This window comes from Ursus americanus, chromosome X (assembly GCF_024610735.1).
Source record: "Ursus americanus isolate L20-20 chromosome X, mUrsAme1.1.p, whole genome shotgun sequence".
Classification (NCBI taxonomy): Eukaryota; Metazoa; Chordata; class Mammalia; order Carnivora; family Ursidae; genus Ursus; species Ursus americanus.
Window position 1 is genome coordinate 58007143 of NC_142164.1, and position 18529 is coordinate 58025671.

At 39.2% G+C, this 18529-nt stretch overlaps 1 protein-coding gene across 2 annotated transcripts; it reads left to right on the plus strand.

Moving 5' to 3' along the window:
* Positions 1 to 348: 348 nt before the first annotated feature.
* On the plus strand, positions 349 to 3593 carry LOC148106918 (SH3 domain-binding glutamic acid-rich-like protein 3). Of its 2 annotated transcripts, none has more exons than XM_087859662.1 (3): positions 349 to 396; positions 2682 to 2855; positions 3528 to 3593. In XM_087859662.1, the coding sequence occupies exons 1-3, from the start codon at positions 349 to 351 to the stop codon at positions 3591 to 3593; spliced, it is 288 nt and encodes a 95-aa protein (XP_087715788.1). The 2 variants fall into 2 exon arrangements, with proteins under 2 accessions (XP_087715788.1, XP_087715789.1); XM_087859663.1 differs by having other exon boundaries at positions 2682 to 2849.
* The last annotated feature ends 14936 nt before the right edge of the window (positions 3594 to 18529 follow it).

Consider the following 18529-nt stretch of genomic DNA (forward strand, 5'->3'; position numbering starts at 1 on the left):
CATTCCCAAGCAGGGAGATGGGAGAAGCAGTAAGGATATGGAGTCCATTCGTTCTTCCATCCAGTCCTTCCTTGCGCCTCACAGATGAGAGAAAAGAGGCCCTAACAGGAGTTTAACACCCCAGAGTTCTTCCCCTCCCCCCAGGCCGGCAGTCACCAGGCAGCGGCTTTCCTGCGCCACAAGGGCACTAGGTTCCCAGCCAATCCAGAGTGCTCAGGCGTTGGCCCTTAGCAACAGCCTTGGAAAAGGGCAGGGCCAGGCCTTAGGACTTTGCATAGCTCAGCCTGAAGCAGTGGTGAAGTGACTGACTCTGGGTTACTTCTCCAAAGTAGCCTTATAGTGGAAATAATGAGCTCCATTAAAATCTATTATACCAGCGTGTCAGGGTCCAGAGAGGTGAGTGGAAAGAAAAGGCCCTTTAGAGGGCAAAGAAAGACTAGAGTGAAGACACTCTAGTTGGGGACTTCAGGATTGTGCTAAGACATTACCATCCCCTTCTTACCTTTCATGCTTCAGCTCCCTCCTCTCTGGGTTTTCAGGGATGGGAGGTGAAGGGGAGAACTGAGAATGTGGTTATTGTCCTCACCCAGGTTGTGCTCTAAGAACTAATCGGTCTGGGAGGTTTCTGGGTCCTGACTCAACCAACTTAAGTATTTCCAATACATTTGTGGATGTTTCCAATGAAAGAGATAAAGAACCCTGTTCTTTAGGATGTTTCGGATGGGAGATAGAAGAGATAAAGAACACTGTTTAGGATAGGAGATGGAAAATGTCAGTGAGTAAATGGCCATGTTCTAAGAACATGTATTTGCATGTATTAGACATGTCTTAGATTACAGTTTAGATGAATTATTTTGACCACGTTGTAGGAAATATTGTACAACAGTGGTTTCCAACAGCAATATATTGTGAGCCACACGTGTAATCTTAAATTTTCTAGTGGTGACTTAAAAAAAGATGAGATTAATTTTAATATATTTTATTTGACACAAAATATATAAAATTTTATCATTGCAACATATAATCAATAGCTTAAAAGAGATGTTATGTATATTATTTTCATATTGAGTCTTCAAAACCCAGTATGTATATTGTACTTACAGAGAATTTTATTTTGGACTAGCCACACTTCAAGTGCTCGATAGTCACATGTGGGTAGCTAATCGTTATCACATTAGACAGCTTAGCTATAGAAGGGCCACTATATGCTAAGAACCTCATTCTTTTTTTTTTTAATTTTTATTATGTTATGTTAGTCACCATACAGTATATCCTTAGTTTTTGTTGTAATGTTCCATGATTCGCTGTTTGCGTATAACACCCAGTGCTCCGTGCAATATGTGCCCTCCTTAATACCCATCACCGGCCTATCCTAATTCCCGCCCCCCCCCCAACTCCCCTCTGAAGCCCTTAGTTTGTTTCCCAGAGTCCATAGTCTCTTGTGTAAGAACCTCATTCTGCAAAGGTTTTGGAGAAGCATGAAAACTGAAGAATTTGGAATTGATGATAAATGGTTAACATTCATCACACTCCTTCTATGTGTCAAGACACCATAATAGATGCGGGGAGCAGTGAAATTTGATCTCGGCCTAGAAAGAGTACATTGCTTTTGCAGAAAGCCTTATCAACTAGATTAGGGATTTCACCCAGATACTAAGAAACAACAATAACAAGAAGCAGTTTTAAAAAGAAAATTATGGGCCTTTTGACTATTTTTTTTTAACATTGTGATTTATGTTATCAGATATGGTACTAAGAGTCTGTAAGAGGGAATGATTTGGAATCAATAAGGACCACAATGGATGTGGCAGAAGACCTACCTGTTGGTCTGTGTTTCTCATACTGTAACATAAAAATCATCTGGAGGGCTTGTTAAAATAGTCCTAGGAGCCACTCCCAGATTCTGTAGTTTTGGGGTGGGATAAGGCTGATGCTGTTGGTCTTACGAACCACATTCAGACTAGAACTGATCTAAGCAACCGTTCTTCTCTTAATGAGGTTCCACTGAAAAAGTTTTGGAAAAACACTATAAAAATGTGACAAATTGAATGTAAAAACCTGGTATCATGTCCATTTCCTACAGAGAGCTACCATAGATATTTGTACAAATTAATGCAGTGATGAGTTGAAAAGTGTGCTTCAACTGTTAGAATGTTCATACCTCGGGGCACCTGGGTGGCACAGTGGTTAAGCGCCTGCCTTCGGCTCAGGGCGTGATCCTAGTGTTATGGGATCGAGCCCCGCATCAGGCTCTTCCACTATGAGCCTGCTTCTTCCTCTCCCACTCCCCCTGTTTGTGTTCCCTCTCTCGCTGGCTGTCTCTATGTCAAATAAATAAATAAAAATCTTTAAAAAAAAAAAAAAGAATGTTCATACCTCTTCATGTGCAGTATGAAATCAATATGGCAAATATTTATAGCCCATTAGAGATTTTTAGTTCCTACTGACACCTTACTGCATTTCTTTATATACATATTAAACATTTACATACTACCTGTATACCATGTATGTGTGTAATATGTTCATCACAAGAAAATTACCTAATTATTGCTCCTCAAATAAATATCACACCATTAAAAGCTATTCCTCTTCCATACCATAATGGATGGCAAAATAAACCATAAACCATTAGGGTCAGTTGATTAACATCATTCTATTTCTCTATATTTTTGTCTGTCTAGGTGAAGCAGAGACAGGAAGAAGTCACCCGAATTTTAGATATTTACAAAATAAAGTATGAATTAATAGATATTTCTGTCAGTTTGAAAGTACTTCAAGAAATGAGGATGAAAGTTTCCACCCCTAAGGCTCTGCCACCTCAGATATTCAACGGCCAAGAATATTGTGGAGTAAGAGTAAATGTCCATTTTTATTTTATTTTCATTTCATGTCTTTAGGTCATATACAAGAGGAAACAATACTTTTATGGGCTGTGAGGGCGAGGTTTCTTCATTTATACAATAACTTAATTATGTTCCTGAAGATAAGGCAACGTGCACTTCATTATGAAAAAAATATCTTAAAAGAAAAGTATATCATGCTGCTTGTTTTGAGATAACACAGTATTGTTCATCATACATTATAGTATGAAATGACTGATACCAGGGGGAATTTTTTTTTAATGATTTTTTATTATATTATGTTAGTCACCATACAGTACATCCCCGGTTTCTGATGTAAGGCTCGATGATTCATTAGTTGCATATAACACCCAGTGCACCATGCAATACGTGCCCTCCTTACTACCCATCACTGGTCTATCCCATTCCCCCACCCCCCTCCCCTCTGAGGCCCTCAGTTTGTTTCTCATAGTCCATAGTCTCTCATGTTTCATTCACCCTTCTGATTACCCCCCCTTTCTTTATCCCTTTCTAGGTGGAATTTTTTTTTAATCTAACTTAGCTAGCAAATGTTTGCAAAGACCCACACAAGATATTTAGCAAACTTACCTAGACACTTGAATTTAATGATTTCATAAGTGAAAATAATCAGCATTGATATTACAAGTTAATTTTAATTCCTTTTAGGATTTTGAAATGTTTCACAAGGCAAAGGAGAACAAAGAGATTCTGAAATTCCTGAAGATGGAATGAATGTGCAGTGATGATACAAAAGATGTTTACTGAGATGGAGCTGCATATACTTCCATATACATTGGTTACTTTTAATTACAACAATAAAAGTATTAAAGTTAATTGATATCCAGATTAATTTGTAATCATTAACATGGGGGCTTTTACAATTTCAATTTCGCATTAAAGTCATTTCTTTTTTACAGAGTGAACATTTTATAAAGCTGTGTAAAAAACATTATTAAATTTCTATCAAGATCAAACTTCTTTTAAGTCACTAGTAGCTGTCAATTTATAGGCATGAAATAGACTTTTAGTGCAATTTTCAATTAACTTTCAGCTTTATTTTTAAATGTTTCTCAGTACATTTTTAAAAAGTTTACATACTGTACTGGGGCTGTTTAAAGATTTTATTTATTTATTTTTAGAGAGAGAAGGAGGGAGCACCAACGGGCAGAGGCAGAGGGTGAGAGAATCTCAAACAGACCCCACCCTGAGTGTGGAGCCTGACACGGGGCTCAATCTCACAACCTTGAGATCATGACCTGAGCTGAAATCAACCTTCAGAAGCTTAACTGAGTGAGCCACCCAAGCACCTGTACTGGAGCTAGTTTAAAAAATAAGAGAAAAAAACAGATCACTGGGCCCCATTCCAAGTCTTCCTAAATGGAAATTGGAGAGGGAATAGGAATTTATATTTTAACAGACTTCTCAGTAATTTGTGTGTGTGTGTGTGTGTGCGTGTGTATACTAAAATCTGGGAAGTGATGTTGAAGAACAACGGTGCCACCCAGGCGCCCCCCAACCGTGGTTTCTATCTTGTTGCATTGTACCTCCATACACTCAAACCCCAATTCACAAACCTGAGTGTCATCCATACTATCACCCACTCCCTCACTCTCATATGCAATCAATCACCAAACCCTATGTGAGCTAGTCTTAATATCCCAGTTACCTCACAATTCTCTAGCTCTCTAGCTAGCTTTGTTCATGGCCTCATCACTCTTGCCTGTACTATTGCAGTAATATCTTAACTCCCTACTTCCAGTTTTACTATTCTAATATCTGCCCTCTGCTGCTCAATCAGTGCTTTTCAACCTTTACTGAACTTTGTAAGGATTTGAGGAACTTGAAAAACCATAATTTCTGGATCCTGTCTTTTTCTTTTCTTTCTTTCTTTCTTTCTTTCTTTCTTTCTTTCTTTCTTTCTTTCTTTCTTCTCTTTCTTTCTTACTATTTCATTTTTTATTTAAATTTTAATTAGCTAACATACAGTACAACATTGGTTTCTGGAGTAGAATTCTGTGATTCATCACTAACATACAATGACCAAAGCTGATTACAAAAAGTGCCTTCTTCAATACCCATCACCCATCTACCCCATTCCCCACCCACTTCCCTCTATCGACCTTGTTTTCTCTCTATTGTTAAGAGTCACTTATGGCTTGCTTCCCTCTTTTGTTTTCTTTTCCCCTTACCCATGTTTTCATTTGTCTTCTTACTTAAATTCCACATATGAGTGAGATCATATGATATTTGTCTTTCTCTGACTGATGTATTTCACTTAGCATTATACTCTAGCTCTGTACCTGTCTTTGTAAATGGCAAGATTTCATTCTTATTTGTGACTGAAAAATATTCCAGTATCTATCTATATCTATCTATATCTATATCTATATCTATATCTATATCTATATCTAATCTATCTATCTATCACATCTTCTTTATCCATTCATTAGTCAATGGACATTTGGGATCTTTCCATAATTTGACTATTAATAATGCTGCTATAAACCTCAGGGTGCATATGTAACCCTTTGAATTAGTATTTTTGTATCCTTTGGATAAATACATCGTAGTGCAATTGCTAGATCATAGGGTAGCTCTATTCTGTAATTTTTTAGGATCCTCCATACTGTTTTTCCAGAGTGGCTGCACCAGTTTACATTTCCACCAACAGTGCAGGAGGGCTCCATTTTCATCACATCCTCACCAAAATGTGTTGTTTCTTGTGTTGTTCATTATAGCCATTCTGACAGGTGGGAGATGATATCTCATCATGGTTTTGATTTGTATTTCCCTGATGATGAGCGATGCTGAGCATCTGGACATGTGTCCCTAAGCCATTTAGATGTCTTCTTTGGAGAAGTGTCTATTCATGTATTCTGTCCATTTCTTAACTGAATTATTTGTTTTTTGGGTGTTGAGTTTGATAAGTTCTTTATAGATTTTGGATACTAACCTTTTATCAGATAAGTCATTTTCAAATGTCTTGCTCTATTATGTAGGCTGCCTTTTAGTTTTGTTGATTGTTTCCTTCACTGTGCAGAAGCTTTTTATCTAGATGAAGTCCCAAATGTTCATTTTTGCTTTTGTTTCCCTTGCCTTGGGAGACAATCTAGTATGAAGTTGCTTTGGCCAATGTGAAAGAGGTTACAACCTGTGTTTTCCTCTAGGATTCTGATGGTTTCCTGTCTCACAATTAGGTCTTTAATCCATTTTGAATTTATTTTTTTTTATGGTGTAAGAAAGTGGTCCAGTTTAATTCTTTTGCATGTTGCTGTCCAGGTTTCCCAACACTATTTGTTGAATACACTGTCTTTTTTTCCATTAGATATTCATTCCTGCTTTGTTGAAGATTAGTTGACCAGATAGTTGTGGGTCCATTTCTGGGTTCTCTATTCTGTCCCATTCATCTATGTATCTGTTTTTATGCCACTACCATACTGTCTTGATAACTACAGCTTTGTAATATAGCTTGAAATCCAGAATTGTGTTGCTTCCGGTTTTGTTTTTCTTTTTCAGAATTGCTTTGGCTATTTGGGTTATTTTGTGGTTCCATGCAAATTTTAGGATTGTTCTAGCCCTTCGGAAAGTGCTGGTGGTATTTTGATAGGTATTGCATTGAATGTGTAGATTGCTTTGGGTAGTATAGACATTTTAACAATATTTGTTCTTCTAATCCATGAGCATGGAACCTTTCCCATTTCTTTTTGTCCTCTTCAGTTTCTTTCATAAGTGTTCTATAGTTCTCAGAGTACAGATCTTTTATTTCTTTAGTTAGGTTTATTCTTAGGTATCTTATGGTTTTTGGTGTAATTGCAAATGGGAACAATTTCTTGATATTTTTTCTGCTGCTTCATTATCGGTGTATAGAAATGCACTGGATTTCTGCACATTGATTTTATATCCTACAACTTTTATCTATTTCAGTCCTTTCTCTCTCTTTTTTTTTTCATAAGTGTGGCTAGGAGTATATCAATTTTTTTTTAATTCTTTCAAGGAACCAGCTCTTAGTTTCATTAATCCATTCTACTGTTTTTTGTTTGTTTGTTTGTTTCTACATCATTGATTTCCACTCTAATCTTTGTTATTTCCCTTCTTTTGCTGCCTTTAGGCTTTATTTGCAGTTTCTTTTCTAGCTCCTTTAGGTGTAAGGTTAGGTTGTGTATTTGAGAATTGTTTGCTTCTTGAGATAGGCCTGTATTGCAATATACTTCCCTCTTAGGACTACCTTTGCTGCTTCCCAAAGGTTTTGGACTATCATGTTTTCATTTTCATTTGCTTTCATCTATTTTTTAATTTCTTCTTTATTTCTTGGTTAATCCATTCATTCTTTAGTAAGATGTTCTTTAACCTCTGCATATTTGTGGTCTTTCCAGAGTTCTTGTGTTTGACTTCAAGTTTTGAATCATTGTGGTCTGAAAATATGTATGATATGATCTCAGTCTTTTTGTACTTTTTGAGGCCTGATTTTGGGCATAGTATGTGATCTATTCTGGAGAATGTTCCATGTGCATGTGGGAAGAATGTGTATTCTGCTGCTTTGGATGAAATGCTCTGAAAACATCTGTTAAGTCTATCTAGTCCAGTGTGTCATTCAAAACCATTGCTTCCTTGTTGATTTTCTGCTTAGATGATCTGTCCAATCCTGTAAGTGGGGTATTAAAGTCCCCTACTATTACTGTATTATTATCAATGAGTTTCTTTATGTTTATTATTAATTGATTTATATATTTGGGTGCTCCCAAGTTGGGAGCATAAATATTTACAATTGTTAGATCTTCTTGATGGATAGACCCCTTAACTATGATACAATATCCTTCTTAATCTCTTGTTACAGACTTTGTTTTAAAATCTAGCTTGTCTGATATAAATATGGCTACTCCAGCTTTATTTTGAGGTCCATTAGCATGATGAGTGGTTCTCCATCCTCTCACTTTCAATCTATAGGTGTCTTTAGGTCTAAAATGAGTCTCTTGTAGGCAGCATATAGATAGGTTCTGTGTTTTTGTTTTGTTTTGTTTTTTATCTAGTTAGTCACCCTATGTCTTTTGAATGGAACATTTAGTTCATTTATGTTTGGAGTGATTATTGAAAGATATGAATTTAGTGCCCTTGTGTTTCCTATAGAGCTGGTGTTTCTGATGATGTTCTCTGTTCTTTTAGACTCCTTTCTTTTCCATTCAAAGAATCCTTCTTAAAATTTCTTGCATGGCTGGTTTAGTGGTCATGGACTTCTTTATTTTTTGTTTGTCTGGAAAACTATCTCTCCTTCTAGTCTGAGTGACAGCTTTGCTGGATAAAGAATTTTTGGCTGCATATTTTACCCATTCAGCATGTTGAATATTTCCTTACACTCCTTTCTGGCCTGCCATGTTTCTGTGAATAAATCTGCTATGAACTTGATCTGTCTACCTTGCAGATTAAGGACTTTTTTCCCCTTGTTGCTTTTAAGACTCTTCCCTTGTCTGTGTATTTGGTGAATTTGACTCTGATATGTCTTGGTGATAGTCCATTTTTGTTGAATTTAATGGGAATTTTCTGTTCTTCTTGGATTTTTATATCTGTGTCCGAGATTAAGGAGGTTTGTAGCTATAATTTGTCTGAATAAACCTTCTGCTCTTTTTTCTCTCTCACCATTTTCTGGGACTCCTATAATTCAATTGTTATTATGTTCTAACAAGTCACTGGGTTCCTTAAGTCTGCCTTCATGGTCCATTACCTTTCTTTCCCTCTTCTTTTCAACTTCATTATTTTCCATAAATTTATTTTCTATATCACTGAGTTGCTCCTCTGCCTCATCCATCCCTGGTTTTATGGCCTCCACTTGGGATTCCATCTTGGTTATAGCATTTTTCATTTAGGCCTGAAGAGATTTTAGTTCTTTTGTCTTTGCAGTAGGGGTTCTCTAGTGTGTTCTATGCTTTTTTCAAGCCTAACTAGTATCCTTAAATTGTTGTTTTAAATTCTAGTTCAGATATCTTACTTATATCTGTAATGATTAAATCCCTGGCTGTGAGTACTGCTTCTTATTCTTTCTTTTGGGGTGAATTTCTCCATCTCGTCATTTTATCCAGAAAATAAAAGACAAAAGAGAAAGAAAAAGAACACACACACACACACAAAACTAGATCCTTGGTGTGTTTTGGCCCCCTCATTAAAAGACTCAAGATCCATAAATAAATAAATAAATAAATAAAATAAAATTAAAATGAGGGTAAAAAAATTTAAATACATAAATTACATATATAAATAAAAATTTTAAAAATAATAAATATTTCTTAAAAAATTGAAAAAATAAGAAAATAAATGAAATATTTTTAAAAAGATATTTATTTATTTATTTGTTTATTTATTTATTCTTTTAAGAGAAACAGAGAGAGAGAGAGAGTAGCAGACTCCCTGCTGAGCAGAGAGTCAGACATGGGACTCCATCCAAGGACCCTGAAATCATGACCTGAGTGAAGGCAGATGATTAACTGACTGAGCTGCCCAGGTGCCCTAAGGAAGAAATAATTTTAAAAAATAAAGAATAAAAGTAAAAAGTAAGCCAGATCCTTTTTCCCCCCTAGAGCTAAAGCTTTGCAGAACTCCATGATCCATAAACTTTGTGGGAGCAAGTTGTTTGTGCTGATCTTCTGGAGGATGGGCCTGCTGGGCTGATTCTCAGTTGGACTTGCCCTTATAGAAATGTGTCCCCGGGCTCAGGGAAGCAGGGCTTGATGTAATTGACTCTGTTTTCCACATGGTGGAGATGCTTTCCTCCCTGAAGTCTTGCAGCACTGATGGGTGTGATAAATCTGTTGGCATCCAGGCTCTCTAGCCCCAGTGGGTTGAAAGTTTGCAACCCCCATTCTTAAATGAGCCGTCACAGAAGAGCAGTCAATCTCTCTTGTGTCCATGGTTTCCCTCAGAGCCCTGCATTCACCCTGCCTGTGTCCGAGTTTTTTTGTTTTTTAATCTCAGGTGTGCGACTGAGTTCCAAAACCTCAAATTTTAGTGACTCCTGGGGTGGGGGCAGACCCTTGCTATTCCTCGGAGGGAGAATCTCAACTTATTTTTGCCCTTTGCCAGCTGGTCCCAGAAAAGCAGTTGCACGACCGTGCAGCAGTTCACAGTCTATGCAAAACTGAGCAGAAAGCAGGCACCTAGACTTGCTGTACTCAGCTGGCTTCCTCACTCTTATACCTGGGAACTGTGTAGCACTTAGGGCCACCATTCTTGTTGGGACCCAGGGGATCATCAGACCACCGTGTCACACCTGGGATTCCACCCCACTTTGCCACTTGAGTGCCTTTAAGCCAGGCATGTCCCCCACTGTAGCAGACTTCTAAAAGTTCAGATTTTGCACTTCACTGCTTATAATACTTGCAGTAGTCTCCATAAGCAGGTTCCCTCTCTGCTGCCATATCCACAGCTATATCTCCCTCAATTCATCTCTGCACACCCTACCTTACAAAAGGTGGTTGTTTTCCGAATTGTAGACTTGCAGTTTATGTTCTCTCAGATCTCCAACTGATTTCTTGGGTGTTCAGCATGATTTGAAAATTTCTCACTGTATTTGAGGGATCGGACAAGCTTAGGGTCCCCTTAATCCTTCACCATGTTAACTCCTCCTTGGATCCCATATTTAATGATTCTAATGTGCAGCCAAAGTTGAGAACAATAGCATTAGAGGAATTTTTCTAAAGTGTAAATTTAATCAAGTGTATGTAGCATGCAACAGAAAGTTTCTCACAGTGTGGTGTAGGAAAACCACATTCTGGAAAACTTAAGAAGTATTCAGATTTCTGAACCCTCCCCCAGACCTCTAAAGCTGGAGCAAAGATATTTGAATTTTGAATGAGTAGTTCCAGATGATACACTAATTTTAGGGAATGTATAGGTAAAAATCTAAAGTCTATATTTGTTCTCTGAAACAAGCTTCTGTAGATCATTCCTTTCCCACCTTTTACTTATATCCCCCTTTCTCCCTCATTTACCCTACTTACATATTTGTAATTTCCTAAATGTATCAGCTTTGCATATTCTTGTTTTTCTGCACACATTTGTGGGCCTACTCTGTCCTGCCAATTGCTTGACAATTACTGATATTTCAAGTAAAACTCCCCTAGGATGCCTTTTGTGACCTCTTCCTCCATAATAGAATGAGACACTATTTTTCTTTACAACCTAGATGATACCGAGTACCTACTTCTATCACAACATTGGCAAGAGTCAAGAACTGTTGCCTCCTTTGAAAGTCACAATAGCCAATACTTCTTCAGTGCTCACTTATGTTCCAGGATGTTCTAAAATAAATAAATAAATAAATAAATAAAATTACTTTAAATGAGTTTACCTCATTTAAACCTGACAACACTATGGGGTAAGTGTTATTATCATCCTCATTCTATGGATGAGGAAAATGAGTTGTGAAGTAGTAATTTTCACCAGTATTTTCACCAGCATTTTCATCTAATAAGTGATAAACCCCTTACACAAAGTAAGAGGACTTTTCTAGACATAGGGGAGGAGAATCTGAAAGGAGAGAAGACAGGAACAAAATGAGTCAGTGGTGTGGGTCCTTATAAAACTACTCTCATGTTGGCCCTCCTTATGGTCAGAACCCGCAAAGAGATGTGGGAATAGAGTCCTTAAAATCCCAGATAGTTTTAGGGGGACCAGAAAACAGAAAAGACTGGTACCTCTAATTTCCAAAGTCTACCCAAAGAAGTCCTACAGACTCTCATTGTACCAAAACTGTAGAGTTGCAATTCTTAAGTGAAGGTATAGGATGATTGGACTGAGGGCAGCCTTGTAGAGCCCTATATCTCCATTGCACTGAGATAGCATTTCAAACATTCCCCCAACTCCTGTGGAAATAAATGAAGACCAACCAAATGAGAACAATTAAAAGTTATTTATTGAGGGATTGTTATAACAAGGAGGCAGCCACCATCACCTGGAATTTCTCAGATTCAACAGCAGGCAAAAGAGTAGAAAAGCTTTATGGTGGATGAAAAGAAAAGCTTCAGATATGCCCTGATTGGAGGTGGTTGGCATTGGGAAGCTGGAGGCAGGGGAACTAAAAGCAGGGCATCCTACATTGATGCTAAGGGAACATATTTGGTTTTCTCCAGTTAGTCCTAAATTGGAAGCGGGGCTAAAAATTAGGAAAACTGAAAATTACTAATCAAGTCCTGGGTATTTTGGACTGATAGCTGCAGAGATTGTCTGGCTTCCTGGATGGTTTATTTCAGATGTGGTTTGTCTTCCTGGGCTTGCTGTTGCAGGTTAGAGTTCTATTTTTATATAGAAACTGGCTTTTGTATATTCGGTCTCACAGTCTTCTCCAAGAGAATATCAAAGGTGACTGAGTGTGAGCTAGCAGTTATGGAAGCCCTCCAAAGTCAGGAAATGAATGAGAAACTTTTTTAACATGGTGACTAGAGAGTAGAAGGATTTAGACATACCAGTAACAGTTTAAATTCAGTTTATCTTTCAAAATAGATGAAACAACTACCATGTGTATTTTCCCATTTAACACCTTATTTGTCTAGTTTTCAGGCAGAGACTAAGAAAACTGAGGAGGATTGTCACACAACATAATAACATTAACTGGAGATGCCTATGAGACTGTTAATCATAGTAGTATAAAAAGTCTGCTGATTTGCAGATAATGCAGTCTAACAGCCATCTACTGAGAAGGTCCTTTTCTCATTTCCCCTTCTAAATCCCCTGTAATGAATTGAATGGTAGCCCCTGAGACTATACATCCACACCTGGGGCACCTGGGTAGTGCAGTCAGTTGAGCATCCTACTCTTGGTTTTGGCTCAGGTCATCATCTTAGGGTTGTGAGATTGAGCCCTACATTGGACTCCATACTCAGCACAGAGAGAGATTCTCTCTCTTCCATCTTCCCTTGCTACTCATGCTGTCTCTCTCTCTCTCAAATGGATAAATAAAATCTTTTTTTAAAGATAAGTCTACATCCTAATCCCTGGCATCTATGAATCTTACCTTATTTGGACAAAGAGGTTTTACAAATGTAATTAAGGATCTTGAGATGAGAAGATCCTTCTAGATTTTCCAGATAAGTTCTAGATGTAATGAGAAGGATACCTATAAGTGTGAGGCAGAAGGATAGTAAATAGAAGAAGAAGTACTGTGGACACTAAAGCAAAGATTGGAATGATGTTAGCATACACTAAGAAATTCTTGGAACCAAAAGCAGCTGAAAGAAGCAAAGAATAGATTATCCCCTAGAGCCTCCAGAAGGAATACAGAACTACTGACACCTTAATTTCAAACATTTGGCCTCCAGGACTGTGAAAGAGTATATGGTTGTTATTTTAAGCTACCCAGTTCATGGTAATTTGTTATGAGAACCACGGGAATCTAATATGCCCCTTGTACAATTCCCCAAATTTAAGACAAAAGAAAGAGAGAGAAAAAAAAACCTGGGGTCATGGGTGAGGTCAGAATATGTTTCCTTTTATACTGTTGAAGAAGGGACACAAGGATGTTCCTAAGGTCATACTATAATAGAGAAAGCTAGTGGAATAACACAAGAATAACTCCAAGTCCCAAGTAGTTTTTTAATAAATTTAGTAATGCAGAGATTTTGAAAAAGCAGGTGGCTACGCAATAAAAATAATAGAGTTGTATGCTATGATCTTTTTTGAAAAATGAAATGAAACAGTGGAAAATAATACATTATATGGCACATAATTTTATTGTTTTGTATTCAATTTAAATTTATTATTTGTGATAATAATAATTAACATTGACGTCAATATATTGATCAGTTAATGTGCCAGCCAAGTGTTATCTCATAAGTGAATGGGTCTACATGTCATAGCTGATGAAAAGAAAGATTAGAGGATTAAATAACTTAACAAAAGTCTAGAACTAGTAAGTGATACAATAATCAGAATTTGCAAAGACATGGATGAAACTAGAGAGGATTATGCTAAGTGAAATAAGTCCATCAGAGAAAGACAATCATCATATGATATCACTTATATGTGGAATTTAAGAAACAAAACAGGAGAGCATAAAGGAAGGGAGGGAAAAAGAAAACAAGACAAAATCAGAGAGGGAGACAAAGCAAAACAGACTCTTAACCACAGGAAACAAACTTAGGATTATTGAAGGGGAAGCAGGTGGGAAGATGAGGTAACTGGATGATGGGCATTAAGGAGGGCACATGATATAATGATGTAATATAGCACTATATGTTATATACAACAGAAGAATCACTGAACTCTACCTCTGAAACTAATAATACACTCTATGTTAATTGATTGAACATAAATAAATAAAATTCAATTTAAAAAAAGGAAAAAGAAAAAAAAAAGCCTGGAAAATTTTTACAGGCCTAATGCCCAGTGGTGAGAGTTTAGAAAGACAGGCGCAGAGGAGAAAAAAGATGGTGGAGGAGTAGGGAATGCTATTGCAACCAGTTACCTGAATTGAGCTGGATGTCTACCAAACCATTCTCAACACCTACAGAATCAGTCCGAGATGTAAGAAGATATATGTGGATCTCTACAAACAGAATACCTCTGGCAGTTGGTCTCGAGGTATGAAGTGGGAAGCCATGATTCTGTGGGCAGATATTGGAAGATAAACAAAAGGGGGAGGGAGCCTCTGTGATCTTCCACCAAGAAAGCAAAAGCCTCCCACACTGGGGACCGCGCACAGACTTTCAGACCTGTAGCTGTGGGGAAAAGACTTTAGGCAGCCCCCAAGACTGAAACCTGGAGCTACGGGGGCACACATGTGAACAGGGGGTGGCTTGAGGTTTTGGAAGCACAAAGAACAGAGATGTGTCCAGCCCTGGGAGTGAGGACTAGGAGTGCTGGTGTGGGCTGCACAACCCAGGACGCTGCAGTACTTTTAGGAGCACAGGAAGAAATGGAGACAGTGTGGCCTGGAGAGCTCAGTGAAGAGCAGACTGTGATCTCTCTGATCTGAGACAGAAGTTTGGCTATGGTCACTTCTGCTGTGACTCTAGGAAGAGACAAGGAAAGCTGTCAGGAAAAGCCTCTAGAGAACAAAAGTCCCCCAAAAAACCAGTTTTCACTGACCCCATTTCCCCTACAAGAGGGGGCCCCAGGGCAACTCTGCCCAAACAAGGTTGCCTGAGTAACAGCACAGTAGGTCCCTCCCAAAGAAGGCAGGCTGGAAGAACAAGTGGCCAACAACCCTAAGGCCCCTATAAAACAGGTGAATCTTGTTTGGGTTGTGGTCAATAATTTGAACTATGTACATTCCTTCAACCACCTCTCAACAGAATGACTAAGAGGAGGAATCCCCAAAAAAGGAAGGAATCAGAGACTGTGGCCTCTGCCACAGAACTAACAGATATGAATATTGCCAAGATGTCAGAGATAGATTTCAGAGTAAAAATTATCAAGGCAATATCTAGGCTTGAGAAAAATATTAACTAAAATATAGAATCTCTAAGGGCTGAAATGAGATCTAATCTTGCAGAACTTAAAAATGCTATGAATGAAATGCAGCCTAAACTGGATACTCTGACTGCCAGGGTAAAAAGACAGAGGAACAAATTAGTGAATTAAAGGATAAGATGATGGAAAAGAAGGAAGCCAAGGTGGCATGGGAAAAACAAATGAAACCCAAGGAATCAAACAGAGAGAGATTAGTGGCTCAAAGTAGCATTCCAATATCAGAATTATTGGGATCCCTGAAGGGGTGGAGAGAGAGTCTAGAATATATATTTAACCAAATTGTAGATGGGTACTGCCTAATCTGGGGAATGAAACAAGCATTTGTGTCCAAGAGGCAGAGAGGACCTCTCCCAAGATCAAGAACAGACCAATGCCCCAGCTTATAATAGTAAAACTCACAAATCTTAAAACCAAGGAAGTCACCCTGAGAGCAGCTGTGGGGTGGGGAAGAGATTACTTAGGTACAGAGGGAGGAACATCAGAATAACGTCAGACGTGTCCACAGAGACCTGGCAAGACAGAAAGAGCTGGCAAGACATATTAAATGTACTAAATGAGAAGAATATGCACCCAAAGATACTGCATCCAGCAAGGCTGTCATTCAGAATTGGTGGAGAGATGAGGAGCTTCCAAGACTGGCAGAAATTGAAAGAACATGTGATCACCAAGCCAGCCCTGCAAGAAATATTAAGGGGGGTTCTATAAAAGGAGAAAGACTCCGAGAGTGATACAGAACAGAAATGTACAGAGACAACCTATAGAAACAAGGACTTCACAGGCAACATGATGACATTAAAATCATACCTCTCCATAATCACTCTCAACATGAACGGCCTACATGCTCCCATAAAATGCCACAAGGTTGCAGATTGGATAAAAAGACATGACCCATCCCTATGCTGTCTACAAGAGACTCATTTTGAACCTAAATATACATCCAGACTGAAAGTGAAGGGATGGAGAACAATTTCTCACGACAATGGACCTCATAAGAAAGGGGTAGCGATTCTCATGCAAAAAAAAAAAAAAAAAAGATTTTAAGCTAAAGTCTGTAGTTAGAGATACAGAAGGACACTATATCATTCCTAAAGGGTTGATCCAACAAGAGGATCTAACAATTATAACTGTCTATGCCCCAACATGTGAACAGCCAAATACATAAGCCAACTGGTAACCAATATTAAGAGACATATTGATAATATTTTAATATTAGGGGACTTCATCACTCCACTATCAGACAGATCATCTAAGCAGAAAATCAATAAAGAAACAAGAGCTTTGAATGACACACTGGACTAGATGGACCTCATAGATATATACAGAAGAATGTACCCCACAACAGCAGAAAACTCATTCTTCTTGAATGCACATGGAACTTTCTCCAGAATAGACCACATACTGGGTCACAGATCACGTCTCAAGTGCTACCAAAAGATTGAGATTACTCCCTGCATATTCTCAGACCACAATACTTTGGAATTCAGTCATGAGAAAAAAATTGAAAGGATTTCAAACACTTAGAAGCTAAAGACCATCCCGCTTAAGAATGTTTGGGTCAACCAGGAAATTAAAGAAAAACTTAAACAATTTATATAAAATAATCAGAATGAAAACACATCGGTCCAAAACCTATGGGATACTGCAAAGGTGGTCCTAAGGGGGAAATACATAGCCATCCAAGCCTCATTCAAAGAAAATAGAAAAATCCAGAATACACAAACTATTTCTACATCTTAAAGAACTGGAGAAGGAACAACAAATAAAGCCTAAGCCACACATGAGAAAAGAAATAATTAAGATTACAGCAGAGATCAATGAATTAAAAACCAGAAATACAATGGAAGAGATCAACAAAACTAGAAGCTGGTTCTTTGAAAGAATTAATAAGATCAATGAACCACTGGCCATACTTATCCAAAAGAAAAGATAAAGCTCCCAAATTAATAAAATTATGAATGAAAGAAGAGAGATCATGACTAACACCAAGGAAATAGAAAAAAATTTTAGAAATTATCAACAACTATATGCCAATAAGTTAAGTAACCTGGAAGAAATGGATGCCTTCCTGGAAACCTGTAAACTACCAAGACTGAAACAGGAAGAGACTGACAACCTGAATAGACCAACAACCAGTAATGAGATAGAAGCAGTGATCATAGGGGCGCCTGGGTGGCGTAGTCGTTGGGCGTCTGCCTTCGGCTCAGGGCGTGATCCCGGCATTCTGGGATTGAGCCCCACATCAGGCTCCTCCGCTGGGAGCCTGCTTCTTCCTCTCCCACTCCCTCTGCTTGTGTTCCCTCTCTCACTGGCTGTCTCCCTCTGTCAAATAAATAAATAAAATCTTAAAAAAAAAAAAAAAGCAGGAGTTAAGATGGCGGAGGAATAGGGGACCCCTTTTTCAGCCGGTCCCCTGAGTCGAGCTGGATAGGTACCAGACCAGCCTATATAACCACGGAATCAGCCTGAGACGCAGGATGATGCATCTGGATCTCTACAAATGAACATCTCCAGCGCTGAGTATTGAGGTACCAAGAGGGGAGCTGTAAACCGTGCACGGATATCGGAAGATAAACGGAAGGGGGAGGGAGCCGCCGCGTTTGGGCGCCGGGAAGCGGCAGCCACCTGCACGGGGGAGCGGGCGGACACACAGAGGGCACCCGCGAGAGAGCGGACTGAGACCGGTGAGCCGTGAACGCGCGCGCCACCAGGCATCTCCCGGAACACCGGAATCCCGGTGTGCTCACGGGATCCAGACTGAGACCGGGAACTCCCGGAGCGCGCGCGGGGCGGCTGGCGGCTGGCGGGCCACCTGCACCGGGGAGCGGGCGGACTCGCGGTCGGCACCCGCGAAACAGCAGACTGAGACCCTGAACCGGGTGCGCGTGCCACCAGGCTTCTCACGAAACTCCGGAATCGAGGTGTGCTCACCGGGCATAGACTGAGACCGGGAGACCCGGGAGCGCGCGGGGCGGCCGGTGGCTGGCGGCATTAGAAACACAAAGGACAGAGACGCAGCCGGTGGCTGGCGGCATTAGAAACACAAAGGACAGAGACGCGCCGGCCCTGGAAGTGAGGGCAGGGTCGCCGAGTTGGTGCGCACATCCCGGGACGGCCGCAGGGTTGAGCAGCACCAACAGTAACAGAGTTAAAGTGGCCAGAACATCAGTGGAGAACGGGCCACAATCCCTCTGTTCTGTGACAATGCAGCCTCTGCT

Excerpts from the sequence above, each read along its gene's own strand:
- LOC148106918 (XM_087859662.1), top strand. The coding sequence starts at position 349 with ATGAGCTCCATTAAAATCTATTATACCAGCGTGTCAGGGTCCAGAGAG. Across the intron at positions 397-2,681 it reads GCGTGTCAGGGTCCAGAGAG|GTGAAGCAGAGACAGGAAGA; the intron begins GTGAGTGGAAAG and ends TTGTCTGTCTAG. Across the intron at positions 2,856-3,527 it reads AAGAATATTGTGGAGTAAGA|GATTTTGAAATGTTTCACAA; the intron begins GTAAATGTCCAT and ends AATTCCTTTTAG.